Consider the following 19,938-nt stretch of genomic DNA (forward strand, 5'->3'; position numbering starts at 1 on the left):
CCTCCTGCTCGCCCGCCTCTGTGGTTGTGGAGGAGTGTGGGGGGGAGGCGGGATTCGGAGGGAGTGATGGACGTGGGAGAAAGCCAGTGAGAAGGCAGGGAGCGGTGGGAGCGGTGGGAGCGCGCTGTGATTGGTGGAGGGGAGAGTATTTAAGGCGGGGAGGGTGTCTGGAGGTGTGAGGGTGGGTTTCAGCCTCGAGGCTGTGAGGTGGGCGCGTGGCCTCTCTTAGGGTGCCCCACCTCCCCTTATGGGTCCTGGGGGCAGCCTTCCCTGAGCAACCCTCACCTCCCTTCCCTTATCTCAGTCTCCCTTGGGGACCCCTTATCTCTTCTCTTGTGTCTCAGCCTCCCCAGGAGCCCTCCTCTGTCTTAGGGAGGCTGCATTGCCCCCCTCATCTCCCCTCCTGTGTTCCAGGGGGGGCCATGGCAGAGGCTGAGGGTCCCTGGCGGCTGCTGGAGGTGTGCGAGCAGAGGTTCTCCCAGTTCCTCCACAATGCCCAGCACAAGCACCTGGCCTGGCTGCGGGAGGTGGAGGAGCAGGGCAGGAGGCTGCTGGAGAGGTAGGGGGTGGCTGTGCGGTGCCTCTCGGATCACCCAAAGTGTGGGATCGCTGGGGGCTCAACCTCTGCTTTCTGCCTTTGTCTCCTTCAACAGCAACTTCTGGGCTGAGCCTGGGTTAATGCCCAAGAAGCCGTCGCAGCGGAGACGCCCCAAGAAGCGGCAGTCCTCGTTGCTGAGAGATGAGAGCGAGCCAACCAGGAGGAGGTGGGTGAGGTGGCTTGTGCTGGTTCTGCATGGCGTTGGAGGGAGAAACAAGGTTTTAACTGTTCACACATGCATACAGGTGAAAGGAGTCCCTCTTCTCTTGAGTTAGTAAACATTGAATTCAAAGGGGTGTGTCAAGACTATCCAACGCTGATTCTCGTGAAAGTTAGGAATGCAGTTGGTTATTGTCTTTCGCTTTCATTTGAATTTTCTTTTTATTTGCTTTATTTTTTTTTCAGTACACCTTCTGGCCTGACATTGCTCCTGGTGTTTGCTCACCTGAGAATGCAACTTGGCACCAGTAACATGCACAAGTGTCGTGTCTGTTGTCACAGCTTAAGCTAACAGGCAGGAAGGGCTTGAAGGGATTAGGAATGAAGCTGAAGTGGAAGTTCCAAGTGACTTGCTTATAAACACTCATACTGGAGGCTTTTAAAATTAGCCCTAATTAGACAGAAATGCTAAAACTATGAGAGGAAGCATTTGTGTCCCATGACCATGAAGGTTTTTGTGTTTTTTTTTTCTTTTTTTTCAGCAAAAGAAGGCAGGAACAGCAGTAGTAATGTCAAGCAGCCAAATTTCTCCTTACTACTTTCTTCTTTCCCTCTTCTGTATCAGTCAACAGATTCACTAGAAAGCAAGCTAGGATGGTAATAAGCTGCGGGTTTTACCTTATATTTTGACAGCTGTGGTGGAAAAAAAAATGCAGAAGTTGGACAGGAAGTTAAAACTGAAAGACTTCCAAACTAGAAATGGAGGATGGAGAGAACAGCAAGAATAGTAAGGAAGCGTGGGAAGCTGGTGAGCGTGTGCGTGGGGAAGGAGGGCAGGAGAAGAAAATGCTGTGCATCTAAACAGGGAGAGCTCTGAGGACATGCTGTTAGCTTTCAGGTAGCAGCTGGATGGCAGCTTGGCTGCTCCCCTAAAGGAGATGAGTCTTGTGTGTGTTTTGTCTTCATTTAAACTCAGCCTTGAGAAAGGCCTGCTGATGTGATGGAACGGCTGAAAGGTTAGGTGGTTGGTTGTCAGGAGGAAGTCCATGCTGAAGCCTAGCATGTCTGTCCTGCAGGGTTGGGCCATTGGTGTTTTCCTTGCCTTGTTTTCCTCAGTATGTATTTTAAAACCTATCTCTCAGCATGCTGTTAATTATAGATTTCCCAATTAATAGTCTTTTTTTCTAACTTGAGCAAAAAGCCCCCCCCCCCCCCCTCTTTCTAGAGGTCAGAATGAGAAATTAAGAGAACAAACCTGGAAGGAGGGCAGAGTATTGACCTGATTACTGGCAGTAAGACATAGCTGCTTGCTGGTAGGCTTTCACCAGAGATGGTAAGCCATCATTCACTTAACTAGCTCATGCTGCAGCGTCGTCTTAGCTGTGTTTTTCATCTGCCGTGCATTTCCACATTGATTCTCCGCTTTGTCTTTGTTTCCAATCTCTACTCTTGAGCTACCTCCGTGTCACTTTGGTGATGGAGGCTTCATTTCTGTGGAGTGCTGAGGTGGTTTTTGGGCTTTGTCCAGCTCATCTCCTTGACTTGCTGATCAAGTGTAAGGCTCTGTCTTCTTGTGTCAAGTCAGGTGATGTAGAGGAGAGGATTTCAGTGCTGGATTTCACTGGAGACCTTTCCCAAGCCTCTGTGGAGTTGATGGGGATTAACTGAAGCAGTAGAGCTAGAGACACTCACTGAACATGGCATTTCTCACTTAAATAACAGTAATTCAAGGAATTTATAAGAGTCCTAGCTGTACAGGTGGTACTCAGTCCAGAATTTGTTCCTGTCTCTGTGCTTTGCGTGGGGCAAACGGGGTGGTGTTGGCTATCACTGTTAGCCGGTGATAAAAGGTGTGAGAGGGAATGGGTGGAGGGAGGCAGCCTGTAGGTACACTTCAAAGCTCATCTGCTGCTTGTTCTGCGATGATTTGGGAGCGGGAGACCTGTGTCACTTCACTGCAGGTCGTTTTTTATCCCAGGTTGTCCAGAAGGAGAAGCAGTGTCAAACTAGTATCTTCCAAGCCAGGTTCCCAAAGACACCACAGCAAAGAGCAGCCCCAGAACCTCAGTGAGCAGGGGGAAGAGGTCTCTGTGCCCGACTGTGCAGCAAAGCCTCAGCTCAGTGTTAAAACTGAGCTTCCAGCACCACCTGGGAAGGAGCCTGCAGAAGCACAAGGTCCTGTGGCAGAAGCGGGTTGTGATGATGGTCCTCAGGCTGAGCTGTCCCCAGAGGGAGACGGTGCTGATGGTGGTGGTGCAGCCCTTAAAACCAGGGAGCAGGTGCCCGAGGGGGATGCAGCTACTGAACGGCACGATGTGCCTGCTGTCTCTGTGATCCCTGGTGAGCAGACAGCAAGGGAGGGGGAAGAGGTCCCCCAAAGAAGATCAAGTACCCCCATGATGGAGGCTGCTAGAAAAAGAGATTCTGCCATACTCCAAGTAGATCTGTCTCCTCAAGACCTCGAAAAGGTGCTTCTCCCGGACCCCAACAGCAAAAGGACTACAACAAAATCCAAAGCGCACCGTTGCTCTGGACGCCAAAGCTGTGTGGGTGGCCCCCACAAAAACCGTAGGACTTCCTTGTCAGATAAATATTCGCTGGCCAGCAGAAGAGAGAACATGATTCAGAAGTCCATCAGCAGGGCCATCTCAAAGAAGGCAGCAGCAGCACGAGAATCATCCTCTGCCTCCAGCAGAGTGAGCTGTAAGTTTCTTTCTGTTACCGAGCACATTCATTTAGCTAAATCAGCTTCTCAGCTTTGCTGTAAGCAATAAGTAGCTGTGGAGTTTCTCTTCCTAGTCTCCTCAGCAATTGGTTTTGTGGCTTCCATCACTTGGAGTGCAAGCCTGAGATCCTCATCAGACTGTCTCAGGCTTTGTGTGTTTTGCCACGGCAGATGAAGGGAGTGTGTCTGCTGAGGCACAGGGACTGGAGGCTGGGTTACATGGGTTGCAGATGAGTCTCTAAAAGTGGAATGGAAAATACGGTCTGACTGCTTCTAGCTATGGCTTGGCTGCTTAGTGGGTTGATCAGATGAGACTTGCATTCACTGGGGAGGGGCTTTAATTCAAATATCTTCTGCCAGCTCCTCAAAAAATCCCCAGGAACTGGGTGTCTGCTTCCTGGACTTTGGCTGAAGTTGGTAGAAGAACTTGAATGCTTTTTGGGTGCAGATAGTGTAGATGGACAGAAAACTAAATAGCACAGTCATCTGAGGAAACGAGATTCAGAAATCATCAAGACTGTTCCAGGTAGCACGAAACTCCTCGTGTCCCTTGTTTTTGCTGTTCCTGGGAAGGTTTTCAAATTAGAGCTGTTTAAAACCATCGCTTCTGAAGTCAGATTAGCTTCTAATAAAGCACTAATGCCTTTTGGTATTTAGTTTTGTCAGCTTTGAGTCACGCCGTATCCAGGCATTTGTTAAAAACACTTTCATCCAAGAGGTGTGGGGGGGGGGGAAGTCGGTGAAAATTCACCAAATCTCTGCCTAAAACCATAGGGAGGCAGAAGCTGAAGTCAATTGACTGGGAAATGCTATCGCAATGGTACAGGCGTGAGCATGTTTGTGCAGCTGGAGCAGCCTGCAGCCAGGAGGATCTGCTGCTTCGGTTCTCTGTCTTCCCAGCCTACCTCAGCTTGTCAGTGACACTCGAGGGAGGTGGTGGTGCTGGTGTGGAAAGCTGAGATGAGCAATCAGCATGTTCCCTGGGAGAAGCCTGTACAGAGACCAGAGCTCTACCACGCACGCACTGCCACTGTTGAGAAGCCTCAGACTGAAATCCCCAAGCTGGTTTATGTTATGCTGGCTTCTGTTTTTTTCTTCTTCAGGTCAAAGCTCCTTGGAGGTTTTTGTGGAAGATGTGACCAGCAACATGAGGTGAGCATGGCATGTGAAGCAGGCAGGAAGAAACCACAAAAAGCACACAAGCTGTATGGGTTGCTCCTCTGTTACAGATACAGGGCTGGTTTTTGTAATTGACTATTTTGGGTGGTGTTGTCACTTGGGCTCTGATATTCCAACGTTTGTGCTGTTCAGATGCAGCTCCTCCTTTTCACAAGCCTCGTCAGGGTACAGTGAGGCTGATCACTGCGTGAGGGCAGGATCTGTCCCTGTGCCACAAGCCCTGAGAGCATGCTAGCAGTTGCTCTGCCTGGTGTTGGCTGCCATCACCTGCATCCAGTCCTGGATTACTGGCTGTAACCAGCTGCTGGGTGCCTGGTGGTGCTGGAGGTTACTCAGCCTGTCTGAGCTGAGAGGTGAACAGGTAGCACTTTGTCTTCAGAAGGTTCACAGCACTTCCTTTGGACCTGCCGCGTGGAAGTTCTGCAGACAAAGGGGAGGACGAAGTTCATTATTATGTTCAGCAGTGCGGTGGAACAGTCCATCAGAAGAATTTACATCTCGACCCCTGCATGGCCTGGCTCAAACAGGCTTGTGCCTCTGTCTGGGTGTACTTAAATTTCCTGTACTCTCCCTGGTCCTGTAGGCAATAAAAATACAGGCCTAGCCTGTAACTCACCCTTCTGAATGCTGTCCTGGCAGAGATGCACCAGGAACAAAGTAGTGTTTCTTTTATTTCACAGGGAATTGACAAAATTAAAGCAGACTTTCTTTTTACAGATCTGGACCGGAACTGAACTCCCAAAGTGAAAAGGTGAGTCCAAAGGAATGACCTATCTTCCAACTGCTCAACAAAAGAAACGTTACCACTGGAAGCAGGGAGTGTGGCCCAGGGACTATTTGCACATCACTTCAAGCTCAGCAAAGGAGCTGCTGAGGTGGACACCATGGCCATTCAGATACCTAGGCAGCTGGTTATGCCTCTTGGCTCACTGGCTCCTGGGAGATGGAGACCTTTTGTGCCTTGGTAAAACCTCTAGGATGGGGTTTTCAGAGGTGTTTGAACAGGTTCCTAAAAGTCAGCAGGCTTTTGCCTGTCATCTGGGCGTGGTAATTGTGTCTATTCTTAGCTTGTCTCTATTGCCTGGCTGGCTTGAGCTACAGAAGTCAGAAGGGCAGTTGAACTTAGTGCTTTACCAGTCAAGTTATGTATGCTGCAAGCTCGTGTAAGTCTGCAAGACAAAGAAACCTATCCAGTCCTTTGAGCTGGCAAAAACATCCAGGTTCAATGAAGTTTGCTGCTCTGGATGAGAAATACTGGGTAGCTGTTGTTTTTCCAGCAGAGGCTGGTGTTCCTTGAGCAGACCCCCTGTTACTGCAGTGAGTCAGTTGGCGTACCTGCAGCATGTCTCCAGTTGAGAGGAAGAGTCCATGGGCTACCAGTAGGGTTGTATCTGGGAGTGACTGGCTTCTTCAGGGCAGCGGGTGCATGACAGCCTTGCTCCTTTGGAGGAACTGTGCTGAGATAATGCTTCCTTTTCCTGTAGGTTCCCGAAAACTTGCTCACTTCAAGCAGAACTGTAGAAGCTGCCAGCCCTTCTGCCCAGTGCTCATCTCCTCCTGAACAGCAGGCAGGGAGTAATGAAGGTAATGTTGAGTTAGTCTTGAAAGAACACTCCCAGGTTTGGGGTCTCCCAAGCGTTAAAGGGCCTCGACATCCCTTTCCTCTTTGGGTCTACATGATGTGAGGATGTCAGGCTTATTTACTGCGCCTCAAAGCAAGGGGATATTCAGGCTTTCTGTTTGTCCCCTGTGACAGCTGTGGGATCCCATAAGTAGCTCTAGCTGGAGTGGAAGTAAGAGGACCTGCAGTCCTTTTGGTGGGGAGGTTGTGCTTGTGCAGAAGCATCTGTACAAGATGCACACTTCACAATGTACGTGTGCAACACTGATATTTGAGGTAGAAATCCAGGCTTATGCTTTTGTGGGTCGGTTACATGCTGTGGGGCTCTGAGCACATGGTGCTGACTGCAGATTCCTTCACAGGCAGCTGTGTAAATCCAAACAGTGAACCCCAGAACATGAACCAGGAACAAGCCCACGGTGCCAAGTCCCAGGAGAGTCCTTCATGCATCTGGTATGAGACACTTGCAAAGGGAGAAGATGAACAAACCAGTGGCATGGGAGGAGTTAGGCTTGGCACTTCAACTTGTTTAAAACCTTTGGGTGTTTGTTTCCTGCCCTGCCCTGCAGTGAAGTCTTGAAATCTACTTTGACCATTTGTCTGTGGAAGTTCTATGTGACTTGAGCCTTTCTTGCTTCCCAGGCCAGACCTGGGTCCCAGACACGTTAGTTCATGCACAGACCAGCAAAGATGACTAAGATAGCACTGTTATCTCACAGCTTAGACATGAGTGGTTCATAAAGGGGTGGTCTGGGAGTAGTTTCAGAAGGCAACATGAGCAGGTGACCGACCTACTTATTTTTATCTTGTGCAAGTGTCTGGAATGTCTGACTTGTTTCCTCACTGATTATATTATTGGTGTTTCATGTGAGATTTCAGCTGCTTTTAGCTTTGTCCTCAGCCTGTCTCCCATCCCTGTTTTGCTGGGGTGAATATACTGCAGGTAGTGGGTGGGAAGGGGGAGTAGCAGTAACCTCTGTTCTCACGTGGTGAATTAGCGATGTGTCAGGAGCTGCAGCCTTCCTTGGAACTGCTGCTGGGCTGGGCCGCAGTCATGCAGCGAGGTAGTCCTCTTGTTTCCCCATGGAATTAGGGGGTGCACATGAAGGCATTTGTGACATGAGTGAATCTGTGAGCATCCAAGGTATTTATAAAGCAAATAAAACTCTGCCAGTGAGGTGGACTGGACTGGCTAGTTGGAAATACACATGGATTACATCCATGTTGTGGTGTTAATAGCAGCTGTGACAGATACCTTGCTTGCTGGGAATCAGAGTATTGAATGAGAGTAGGAGTGATGTGTATTTATGGTCTGGAACTTGGATATTCCCCTTCCAAGTTGCCGTGTGTCCCCTGTCCTCATTTATGGCTGGCTGGTGTTCCTCCTGCTCCAGGGCTGGCTGGCTTCATGGGAGGCCCAGTTCCTCTGGTAGCAGCGAGCAGGCAGAGGGAGCTGTGTAACAGCAAGTCAATTCTTCTGACAAGACTTGGGGAGTGTGATGGTCAGCTAATGCTTCCTGGTGCCAACAGGACAAGGAGCTGTAAACAAAGAATGGGTGTTGTACGGAATGGGCAGCAGCCAGGAGGTCGTGCCCCTTTGGAAGACAAGCATGTCAATTCTACCAACCAGGCTCCGCATTCTGCCTCTCCAGCTAGTAAGGTGAGTGGGTCCCACTGTCTTCTCTGCCTCCCTTTCCCTGGCAAGTACTTACTTCCCTCCATCTTTTCCTCTTAGGTTGTCAGACCACTGAAAAACTTCCTGCAGGCAGTGCAGAGAAGCCAGCTACTCGCAAGCCCTGGGCCTACAGGACGTGGGAGTGTGATAAAGAACTTAATCAAACACAACACTCCCACCCGACCTGATCCTAAGGTGTGTCAGAGTCCCACCTCCCCTCACAGAGGTGAAGGAGAGGATCATGCATGGGGAGTGCCAAGACAACTGCTAGTTTAGAAAAGCATGAATGTATTCCTCGTTCTGTTGGCTCCTGTGGGTCAGTGAAGGTCCTAACAAGTTGTCCTCGTGATTCTACCACTTTCACAGGGGAGGGAAAATGGCTTTGCCTAGCTAGCATCACATGTCCCCAAGCACTGTTACTGGCCTGGGGTTTGTAGCACCAATCCTCAAACTGTCCTCAGATGCAGAGTTTTCAGCTGCTCTGTCTATGATCAGCGGAAACGCTTGAAAACACTTTATATTCTGGTATGGTGGGGAAAGCAGTAGGCTTTTCTCTTTGCAGCGGGGCTCTGTCCTTGTGTGTTGCGCAGTTGGCTGCTGTAGGGCTGAGAGATGAGCAGTGTGGGGTCAGGCAGTGGGTTCCCTACCACCTTACTGACAGGGAACTGCAGCTGGGAATAGGGTTAGCGTGCAGTGGGGTTCTAGTGCTTCATCCAAACGCTTAATTTCTCTTTTTTTTTTTTACAGGGAGACTTTGTTGTAAGTAATGACACCTTCAACTGTGGGGCTGGAAAACTGTAAGGGCTGTCCTTCTTGCCTCACAAGTACTGACAGCTCTTTCCCCTCATGCTGGCATCCACACAGCTCTTCTGTTCTCTGTCCAAAATTGTAAACTGGCTGTGCCAGTATCTCTCTGTAGGTGTGTTCTGCTGGGGAAGGGAACTGCTAAGAAACCTTTTGGCCTCTAAGCATGACTGCTTGGCATTCTGCATCTTCTCCCTGATTCTTCCAGCTGCTGGTGTAGGTAGCCCTGTCCCAGGCCAGTAGTGTTAACTACACTGGCCACCCACAGCAGCAGCGTGCCAGGTAACTTTCTTGCCTGAACGCACTCTGTACAGATGAAGGACTGAAGTGTTTCCCTCCCATCCCAATGACTCTTCTGCTCTAGGAAGATCGTGCACCTGAATAAGTGCTGCATTGTTTCTTCCCTACTACTCACTTCCCATCCCTGTGTGTGGGTGAATATGACTCTGACAGTGACTTCTTTGTTTAGCAGGCTGCCTAGCCTCTAGCTGCCTGTGCACAAGCAGCCTGAGGGCAGAAACAGGTCCCAGCAATTATTACAGTCTGAAATCATCTCCTTTCAGAAGAAGGAGCGACAGAGACTGGAAAGCCTGAGGAAGAAGCAGGAGGCTGAGGAACAAAGGAGAAAGAAAGTGGAGGAGGAAAAGAGACGGCGGCAGGCAGAAATGAAGCAGTGAGTTGGATCCCTTACCTCCTGCTTCTCCCCAGGCTCAGCACAGAATTTCCTTGAAGGCTTTTCCTGTGAGGCAGGCAGCACTGCTGTACCATGATTTACCTCCCCCACTTGGAAGGGACCTTTAGCATGTGATGGTCCCTGTGCACCCTGAGCAGTGCTGCTCATAGCGTGCTGCAGTAAGAACTGCATCAGTGCAAAGCACCTGCTGATTTCTGGTGGACCTGATGCAGATAACGAGCTGAGGTTAAACTCAACCAAAGCAAAATTGTTTCCGCATAATCTGTGGCGGGCTGCCATGCTAGAAAATGAGCCACAAGCCCTTGGTACCAAGGCAAGTCCTTGTCCCCCTGTCGTCCTCTGTGTCAGAGGATAAAACAAAGCTAACAGGCCCCTCTTGCACACACACTACCCAGAAAGAGGGAAGAGCGTCTGAGGAAGGCACTTCAGGCTCGAGAGCGGGTGGAACAACTGGAAGAAGAGAAGAAGAAGAAGCGAATGCAACAGAAGACATCACAGAATGATGAGAAGGTAAGAAGCCTGGCCAAGCTTTGCGCCACTCAGAACAGTGGTGTTATGTCAGGGAGTTGTGAGACTGAGCGGGTGCAGACAGGCCACTGGTGCAATGTGCCCAAGCACTGGGTTACTGCTGATGGTGACTAATCAGGTGGTGGGTAAGTCTGCATCTAAAATAGACTTTGAAATTCTCTGTCTAACAAGGGGAGGGATTTGTTCTCCATACCTCTGTAGTGATTCTAACCATTCCTGTTCTGACATGCAGCATTTACGGTGCTCTGCATTCAAGGAATGTGGTAGCATCCCCTGGCTGTCTTGTGAAAAGGCCCTGCAGTTGAGACGGCGTTGCTGGCCTTACAGTGCACTCGGGTGTTTGCACTGCAGACAGCAAAGCCATGGTGGCTACTGGGGGCTGCAGAAGCATGGCAGGAAAAAGAATAGCTACCAAGCGAGCAAGGAATGCTCGTGACTAGAAGATGTGGTGGCAGCTGTGTGTGTGTTTGTATAGTCTGTTTTTTAAAGCTTTTCCCTTTACCATTTTTTGAGGACCTGTAGAGGTTGAGTGTGCCAGGATTGGCCGTGGATGGCTGTGTGCAGGAGGTGGTGCTGCTTCTGTACAGCAGTGCAGGTTCTGCAGGGCTGAGGGACGCTGTGCCTGGCTGACATGGGAAGAGCTCCAGGGAAGTGGATGGCTGAGTGGACCAGCCTTTTGGGGGGTGGACTAAACTGAGCTTTGGAAGGGTCTTCCCTGGAAGAAGAGTTGTGCTCCTTGCAGCCTTTCCCAAAACCTGAGCAGACAAAAATGCGTGTAGCCCTGACTAGTCTCCTGCTGTGCACATGCCAGTGCTTTTATTGAGATAGACAGCTCAGGTAAAGGAACAGTGTCTGGGGCTCAGTCAGCTCTCAGATCCCCAGTTTGTACTGCAGTTCAGTTGACAGCAGTGCTGCAGGCAAAATATAAACCAGAACCTTGTTCTGCAGACAAACACACACAGGATGAAAGCATGTATGTTAAAGTTGGGTAATGGTCTCTGTTCTTTTTTCCAGACTCTGTAGGTGGTGGGTGCCTCTTTACATGACCTGTATTAGGTGTTGGACTTGGTGCACAAACTTGGTGCTAAATCCAGTGCATGTTTGCCTCTTGCTGGATGCTGGGTTCTCAGTCCTGAAGTCTCAAACCTGAGGTATCAGACTTCAGAGGCGCCCCCCATTCTCCATTTGGAAAAGGCTGTGATGTGTGTCCTCAGGGCAGTGGAGCAGACACTTGTCGTTCTCAGGTGCGCCTTTCACAAGTGAGGGAAGAGAGATTGTCAGAGGAATGGAGCAAGAAAAAACTGTCAAAGAAACCTGGAGAAACTGATGCACGGAAACAGAAAACGCTGAAGGTGGTAAGAGCAACTTTAGGTTCCTTCTGTGTGTAGAAAAGGAAAGGAGTAGCAGGGAACCTGTGTATTGGTCTGCCTGGTGGAACAGGCAGAAATTACTGCCAGGATCTGCAGAGATTTGGGGAAACAGAAGCATCTGTGCTGCAAGACTTCTGTCTAGACAGTTGACGTTGGGTTTGAGCACAAGGGAACTTGCAGAGACCAAAGGGAAATACTGTTCAACAGGTGGGCAGGCTGTAGAAGGTAAGAATGGCATATAACAAGCATGGGTTGTTGCAAAGCAGTCGTTTTGAATCCTACAATCTTTCCCCGTGTGAGTTGGAGGGTTACAAGGGTTCTTCTTCAGGAGGAAGATGAATCTGAGCAGCATGAACTACTGCAGAAAAGGAGAGAAGATAAAGCGAAAGAAAAAGGAAAGAAAGCTTTGGAACTGAAAAATCTTGCAGAGCAGCGACAGGTGGAGCAAGTAAAGGAGAGGTATTATCTTGTTTCTATTCTGGAGAAGGGGACTTAGCAACAGGCATGGGGAAGCAGTAAATATAAACAATATTGCTGGAACTGGGAGGCTGATGTGAGTCAGCCATGTGATGCGATGTCCCAAAGGTTTGGGGTGCTAAAGCAAGAGGCTATAAGAACGCTAGCAGGGAGGGGTGGAACATGCTTTCCTGTATAACTAAACTGTGGCTTTGTTCCCCAGGGATCTCAAACAGCAGGAGGGAGAGAAGTCCCCACAACATCAGCTGGATACAGTGGTGTTTACTGAAAAATGCATAAAGGTGGGGAGTTAGAGGTCTTGCAACAAATTCTGTTGTAAAGCAGTAAGGCCTTGAATAAGCAGATGTACTTTTTAAGATCAGACTTGCTTTCCCAGTCTCGTGTTACCGTTTGAAGTTTTTAAAACTGTTATTACTTTATTTAGAGGAAACAGATATAATAAAACTGAGTCAAGCATGATGTTCCTCTACGTACTTGAGGTTTGTTCAAGAATAAGTTAGCTCTGCTACAAAATAATTTTCTGGTCAACAGGTGAGCATTCTCAGCCTCCTAACATTAGTATCACAGAACATGGATGACATACAACCACACTTTTGAGGAACATCTTCAAATTATGTTCCATGATATTAAAATGAGCATGGGAATTAGTAAGATGCTTTAAAAATATATATATTCCTTTCCTTTATTTGGAGAGTGATCTCCATAACAAGCTTCAGGTATCATATAGCTTCGTCTAACTTCATTTGCACTTGTACAAAGAATGTTGTAGCTTAGTCTGTCTCAAAATATCACAGTAACATTTTCTTTCCACTATTAAGTTAATGTCACTCTTCTGCCTTCTTCATTGGTTAAAATAAAAGTACCAAATGCTGCTACTCTTAAGAATAAATCCTTCCTCTCCTTTTTGCTTTTGCTGCTCTTATTCACTAGGCTAATGACTTCTAAACTCGTATTTTTTCCTATATAAATAATTCAGACCTTCATTAAAATTATGTATAACCAGCAACTGGGCTGGAGTGAGACACAGCAAAACTCCTCCAGAAAGGGAGATGCTGAATCTAATTTGAAGTGGCTACAGTTCCTGCACTGGTTAGCTATGTGTTGTTCTTCCCTGCTAAGGAGAGTGGCAGGAGAAACTTCTGGATAAAGTGCTTTGGGTTGAAAAGGAGCTTAAGCAATGAAAAGCTTTCCTCTTTTAGGCCAAAGAGCCCAAAAGAGCTGTACCAGCTGCTTGGGCAGGAGGAGAGAGTCAGGCAGCCAGCATCCATTGCAATGACTTTTGATACCTGGGTGAGAGCGGTAAAGGTGGGTGTGGGCTCTAGAGACCTTGCTGATCTGAGCAAAAGATCTTTTGATCTCACTGAGCAAAGGCAGCTCTCAGTTCATCTGCTTGATTTCTGATTTTTTTTATATATATTCTTTTGCCATGCAGCATGCAGAAGACAGGGACAGAGGATTTCATCAAAGGCCCCCGAAAATATGGCTAAATTCCAGAGATAGTCTGGTGGTTTTGTTTCAGTGAATGTGAATAAGGAATGACTGAATTCTTATGTCTTAACAGGAAGAAGATGATCTGGAGGAGCCCTGGCAGCAGCTGGCAGAGGAGAAGAAAATCAAGCAACCAGAATCATCCTCTGCTGCCTCCAACATGTGTCTGAGCAAAACCATAAAGGTGAGCTTAGGTTCTCGTGGAGCCCTTGAAATAAGTCTATTGTGTCTAATTGACTCCAGTGGTTTGGAATCAGCCTGCAAATTTATTATTCAGCAGTGGTGAAGCAGTGAGGTGAAGGGAGATGAGCAGGAGGTGAAATCATTTAATGTAGGCTGTAGGGGGTTAACTGGAGTTTGTGTAGAGGATCGGGAAGCCTGTCTTCTCTGGTGCTTGGCCAGGAGCTCAGCACAGGAGAAGCTGAAGGAACAGCAAATCTCTTACCTTTGAACAGGCGTTGGGAATGACCACATGATGGCAGCACATCATGAGGTGTCGGTTTAGCCTGCAGAGCCTTTAGCTGCACCATAGCAAAACTCATCCAGACCTGCCTGTTAAGTCTTGCTATGCAGCTGCTTGAATGGCCAGGAGTTTGAAATGGAGCTGTTCAGACCTAAAATCTGGAAGGGTGTAGAAAACAGTACTCAAAGAGCCAAACAGCCCTGACTACAGCCTCTCCCAGTAAACTCCCCTTCCCAGGTATTCTTGTCCTGTCTCTGAGCAGTACCTCTTTATCGTGCTGGACTTCCTTCTTCTGTGCCTAATTTGAGAGCTTAAAAGAATAGGAACTAGACCTACTGTGAAACACGTGAATGGGTTGGAATGGTAGAGCCATATGTACAAAAGCCAAGTACTTAAAGGTATGTGGTATGTTTTCCTCTCTGGATGGCCTGTACTCAGTCACACTCATAGCAAAGAATTGCTTGCTGATGCCCCGATGGAACCTCCTGGATTTCAGTTTGTGTCTACTGGACACTACTAGAGAGCCTGTTTCCATCTTCTTTGCGTCCTCCCTCCAAGTATTTATATATGTGGATAAGATTCCCACCCTGAGCTTTCAAATGCTCTTGGCTTGAGGAGTCCTGGCTCTTTTAGCCATTCTTCACAGGAGAGAGGTTCCAGTCCCTTCATCTTCATGGCCCTTTTCTCCAGCCTGTTAAGGTCCCTCTGGATGGCAGCACGACCTGCTGACCCATCAGCCATTCCTTCTGGTCTGGTGTAAGCTGCAAACTTCCTGAGGGTGAGCTCTGACACATCTTCTACATCATTAATGATGTTGAACAAGATTGGACCCATTATTGACCCCTGAGGCACATCACAGGTTACCAGCCTCCATCTAGACTTTGTACTACTGATCTCCACCCTCTGAGCTTTGTTCTTCAGCCAGTTTTCAGTCCACCTCACTGTCCACCCATCCAGACCATACTCCAAGAGCTCATCTGTGAGGATTGTATCAGAGACAGTGCCAAAGGCCTTCCTGAAGTCCAGGGAGACATCTGCTTCTCTCCCCTCATCTACCAGGCTGGTTATTTCATTGAAAGCTAATCAAATCCATGAAGTTGGACTTGCCCTGGTGAATCCATGCTGACTACTCCTGGTCATCACCACTCAGTGATGACTGAGGCAAAGAAGGCAGTCAGTACCTCAGCCTTTCCTTGCCCTGTGTAACGACGTACCCCATCCTGCTCAGCAATGGGCCCACATTTCTCAGTCTTGTTTTCATCACTGATGTATTCAGAGGTGCCCTTCTTGTCCTGTACATCCTTGGCCAGATCCAGTTTCTTTTGGGTTTCAGTTTCATGGATGCTCGGACAGTCTCTGCATTCCTCTCAGGTTACCTGTCCTTGCTTCTGCCCTCTGTACACTTCCATCCTGCTTTTGTTTGGTCAGGAGTGCCTTGTTCAACCACGCGGGCCTCCTGGCATCGTTGCTTGATTTCTTCGTTAGGATGCACCAATCTTGAGCTTGGAGGAGGTGATCCAAATATTAACCAGCTTTCCTGGGCTCTTCTTCCCTCCAGGGCCTTGTGCCATGGGACTCCTCCAAGCAGGTCCTTGGACAGGCTGAAGCCCGCTCTCCTGAAGTGCAGGGCTGTCAGTTTGCTGTGTGCCCACCTCGCTGTCCTCAGGAACCTGAGCTCCGTACACTCTTCAGCTGCTCCTTTACATAAAGGGCAAGTCCTTTTCCACCTCTTCATAGCTTGTCCTTCCCAAGGAGCCTGTAGCCTTCCACTGCAGCTCTCCAGTCATGGGAGCCATCCCACCACATCTTCATGATCCCAACACGGCTGCAGTCCTGTAACTGTACCATGCAGGCTCTTCAGAGAGGTCCTCCAGCATGTTGAGCTCTTAAAGTTTTGGGAGGATTTCTCCATAATGATGCCTTCTTGTTTTTTCTCAGTCAGTTCTGTGCTACATACAACTGTCAGGTCTCCTGGTCATCTCCTGTTCCTCCGCACAAAGCCAGGAGGTCCCTCCAAGCCTTGCCTTGTGCTGTTCTGACCTGCAGCTTCAAAGTGAAATGGAGCCCTAGCTTTTTTTCTGGCCAGGTACTGGGAGGCCCTTCATCACAGCTTGGGAGCTGCAGGTTGAGCAAACAGTTTGCATTCCCTGCTGCGGTACGCAGTCCTGGGCTCTAGCTTGGCTTTCAGCAAGATAAGGTTTCAAAACAGATCAGACAAAAAAAAAAAAGGGAGGGATGTGAGCACTCCTGGGTGTTAGAGGAAATCTCCACCCAAGTTACCTGTAAGTAAGAATATTACAGATAATGTGTCAAAGGTTTCTCATACACAGTTGAGTAACCTTTTTGGTCTCCTGTTTGGTGTGTTTTTTGTTGTTTTTTTTTGAGCTAAAGATGAAAATGAATGTGAAATCTGCTTTAGAAGTCTGCTGTCTGTTTCTGGCTACCTTCCCAGTACTGTAAAATTCCTTGCCCAACATGGGGCATTGCCAACTTACCTTTTAACTTTTGGCTTATGGTCAGTGTGAGGATACCTAGATACTTTAACGCTATGTTGCTGTGGGATCTCATCTGGGATCTTTGTGCAGTCTGGCCTCATTAGTGCCAGAGCTTTGAGGTGCCTACAGGGGGTCAGACTGCATGGGTCTGGTTAGCCTGCCCTACCAAAGCAACCTCTTCTGTCAGGCTGCAAGGTCTGCTTCCTGCCCTAATGTGCCTGCTCTGTGCTTTCAGAAATCTATCTCCACATCCTGCTTAAAGCCCCCAAAGAGCACAAAGATATTCAGGTCCCCCAAGGTAAATGAAAATAACTATGGGATGGATCTGAACAGCGATGATTCCACAGATGATGAGAGCGCGCCTCGGAAGCCTGTCCCTGCCTGGGCTGATGGTAGGTGCCAAGTTTGTTTGGGCTCTAATTCCTTCCTTGGGAAGCTGGAGCTTTCTGGACTTGCTTAGTGTCATCTCAACTTCCCTAAAGTGCGGTTCAGCAGTGTGTGAGACTGCAGTGCTGGCAGCTGCTGGCTGCGAGGGGGACTGGATCTGTTTCCTTTCAAGTGCTGTTGTGTTGGAGTTAAACCAGAGTCCTGGATGTGTGTTTGGATTCAGGGTGTGAAAGAATAGTGGGGGCTCACTACTGATGAGGCAGCCCATCCTCCTGAGGGCCAACCAAAATGTGGTAGGTTTGAGATCTTTAGTGTAGTAAAGAGTGACTTAAAACAAGCATTGTTGGCAACCTGAAGATGGGTTTGGAGTTCAAAGCTTTGCAATGAACAAGAAAACTGTTAATCATACTTGCTGTACAGGTTGCAGCGGTCTTTTTCAGGTATGGATGGAGAAGAGTAACTATCTTGTTGCCCCTGAGGGAAGGGATACCATCAGCAGAGCACTGAAAACTTGTTCAGAAGTCTGCTTCTCTAATACAGTTGCTTTTTTTTTTTTAGGGTCTCAGCTTAATCAAGCCATTCTCCACCAATACTATCACCCAGTAGATGTTGACGAGCTCTTTGGATTAATTGCAAGCCCTAAGCTGGAGGATATTTTTGGCAAGAGCAAGCCTCGATACTTCAAACGCACAAGCTCAGCAGTTTGGCATTCCCCACCTGGGACCAAGTCTGCTTGTGGCCCCACCTGCAACTTCAAGAACTGAGGAAAATGCAAAGAAATGTGTTTTCTTGATTAGTGTGACATAAGGTTGTGTGTTTTTAGCATACATAATATTTACAGTTTTAAACCTTTTTTGTATAAAATATTAAAGTTCTGTTGCATTAAACATTCCAGCAGTGCTTGTCTCTTTTTGTCACTGTGGGGGGGATGATGCTGGCTGTAGCTGGTGGCTGTAGCCAGTGTGCTTTGAGGTCTTTGAGGTTGATGGCTGTGGTTTGTGCATGTAGGTGGAGACATCCTGCTCTCTTACGTTTCTTCAGCTTACTTGCGGTATTTTACACAAGAAAGCTATGAAATTGTTGTAGGTAAGATTAAAAATTTTAAATCAACACAGGGGCATCATGAGCTTTATAACTCGTTTGGTACAATACTTACATACTTAACAATGTTTCTATCAGCAGGTATCTCCTGACCATGCATTCTAGTGATCTGTTGCTACTGAGCCAGAATCTTCTTGTTTCTTTAGCTAGAAAAGTCTGTTCAGACAGCTTAAACCCTTGACAGGACAAGTAGACTTTCTTCATTTTTTTTTTCTTTCTAAAGGAAAAATAGAGCCTCAACTAAGTTCTCTGTGCTGTTTTCCTAGGAGGGATCAGAGTGCAGTCTTGCTTGAGCAGGAGGTAAATTTATTTTGCAGTTCTCACTTGGAAAAGGGTAAGCAGCTAACTGATTTCCTCAGGACTGCATTCATACCACCTGCTCAGTGCCCCCTGCCCATGCACACCCTGGGGTATGCTCAGTGGCAGCAGGCTGCCTGCAGTGCAGCCAGAGGCCCTGGGAAGTGGTTGCTTAGGGACTGCTGCAGCGTGCTGGGGCAGCTGTGAAGCATCCTGAGGTCCTGCAGTGCTGTGCGGGGACAGCTGCAGCTCCATGCTGTAATCTCAGCTGCCCCTACAGCCCCTGCAGGGCTTATCCTCAAATCACATTCAAAGATCAGTTCAGGTAGTTCGACCTTACTGAAGGTAGTGATGAGGAAGATGCTTGGGTGAAAAGGGAAAGCCCCTGACTTAAAGCCAAGTCCCACAATGGCCATAATAACCACTACTCCTTCCCCTTTCTTCAGTTCTTCCCCTCTTGGGTTGTGTTTATGAGCACCAGGACCTCTGTAATTAAGTAATATGTTGTGTTGCTTTGGCATCCCTTATGCATCAGGCTAGCAGGTGCAGAGCTGGTTTTTTTTTCTCTGAAAGATCAGGGCTGTGTGTCTCTGACCTTCACCAGTGCAGCCCTGTGCTGTCCCAGCACCAGACCGGGGCACACAATCTCCTTGCCATTGACCCCACAGGGGCAGGTGGCTGAGGGCAAATACAGAAGAAACATGGCCACAGACTGGTTAAGAGCTGTTTAGGCCTGCCTACAAGTGTTCGAAGGAGGTTTTGAGCTGGTCAGTGTGGTTTTGAGGAGCTCCGTAGCAGGTATGGGGTGGCTTCAATCAGTTCAGAAGAGTTTTCAAGTAGTGTAATAGAATAGGATGACAGGTGGTTAGAGATCTACCAAAGCTCTGGTTCTGAGCTCTGCAAAGCTCTTGGTTGTGGCTGAGACTCACAAAAGTGAGTGAGCAAAGCTGTGTAGTGGTTAAAAGCTGTTTATGGTTGCTCACCAGGAGCTCCGTCCTGGCTTCTAGGCTGCCCCAGGACCTTTGGCTTCCCCCAGCTTTTCTGGTTCCTCTTGGGCCCTTTATGTCACTCTGGGTGCCTGTGGGTCTCGCAGTGGGTCTTGCCTTTCTGGCCAGCCTGTTGCCTTTCTGAGGTGCCTTCATGGTCCCTGTTGTGTCCCTGAGCTTTCTTGTTCTCCGCAGCCCATCCAGGACTCTCTCATGTTCCCTAGGCTCCGTCAGGCTATTTCAGGCTCCTCTGAGCACAGACCGAGGCTGTCCCCTGCCAGCTGACCTCTGTTCCTCATGGGTTTGCTGGGATTTAACGTCGTGTTTGGGGATGGACTGGCTTTGTTTGAGCCCGAGCCCTGTGCCAGAGCAAGCAGTGCCCATCGAGCTGCAAACTTGACGTTCTGGTGATAAGCAGAAAGTTCACAGGAGGGCCCTTGCCAAAACCACAGCTGCTGTCAAAGCATTTCCACGCCGGGATGGATAATCAATAAAAAGCACATTTCAGAGCCCTGCCAGGATGTGAAGGGTCGTTGGGGCGTCTGGTTCCCTGCACAGCCCTAGCTCAGGCATCAGGCCGGTGCTGCTGGCCTGAGGCCGGGGCAAAGTCCCTCACTGACAACGCCGGCCTGGCCACAACAGGCTCTAGAAAGCAATTTTTTATTTTTTTTCCAGGCTGACTGCTGAGTAATTGACCAGAGCATGTTCCCCAGTGTCACCTCAGCAGACGCAGGGCTCTGGAGCTCAGGATATGAGCTCAGTCAGAACTGAGTTACGGAGGGGAAAAAAGTATGTGTTTTCCATGATGAGAGCTGTGTTGGGCCCAGAGTGATCAGGAAGCTTAAGCAGATCTGTGCTTAATTAATCTAAGCTTCTGCTCGGCTCCATAGT

The 19,938-nt window shown here is 48.5% G+C and overlaps 1 protein-coding gene across 1 annotated transcript; it reads left to right on the forward strand.

Moving 5' to 3' along the window:
• The first annotated feature begins 420 nt into the window (after window positions 1-420).
• Window positions 421-17,550, forward strand: LOC118157386 (inner centromere protein-like). The gene is made up of 18 exons (XM_035311690.1): window positions 421-559; window positions 654-764; window positions 2,736-3,460; window positions 4,586-4,634; window positions 5,379-5,412; window positions 6,146-6,245; window positions 6,645-6,735; window positions 7,813-7,942; window positions 8,018-8,152; window positions 8,705-8,716; window positions 9,325-9,434; window positions 9,851-9,965; window positions 11,228-11,338; window positions 11,682-11,812; window positions 12,033-12,111; window positions 13,392-13,502; window positions 16,512-16,668; window positions 17,222-17,550. The coding sequence occupies exons 1-18, from the start codon at window positions 423-425 to the stop codon at window positions 17,425-17,427; spliced, it is 2,544 nt and encodes an 847-aa protein (XP_035167581.1). The 5' UTR covers window positions 421-422; the 3' UTR covers window positions 17,428-17,550.
• The last annotated feature ends 2,388 nt before the right edge of the window (window positions 17,551-19,938 follow it).

This window comes from Oxyura jamaicensis (genome assembly GCF_011077185.1).
Source record: "Oxyura jamaicensis isolate SHBP4307 breed ruddy duck chromosome 5 unlocalized genomic scaffold, BPBGC_Ojam_1.0 oxy5_random_OJ106502, whole genome shotgun sequence".
Taxonomy (NCBI): Eukaryota; Metazoa; Chordata; class Aves; order Anseriformes; family Anatidae; genus Oxyura; species Oxyura jamaicensis.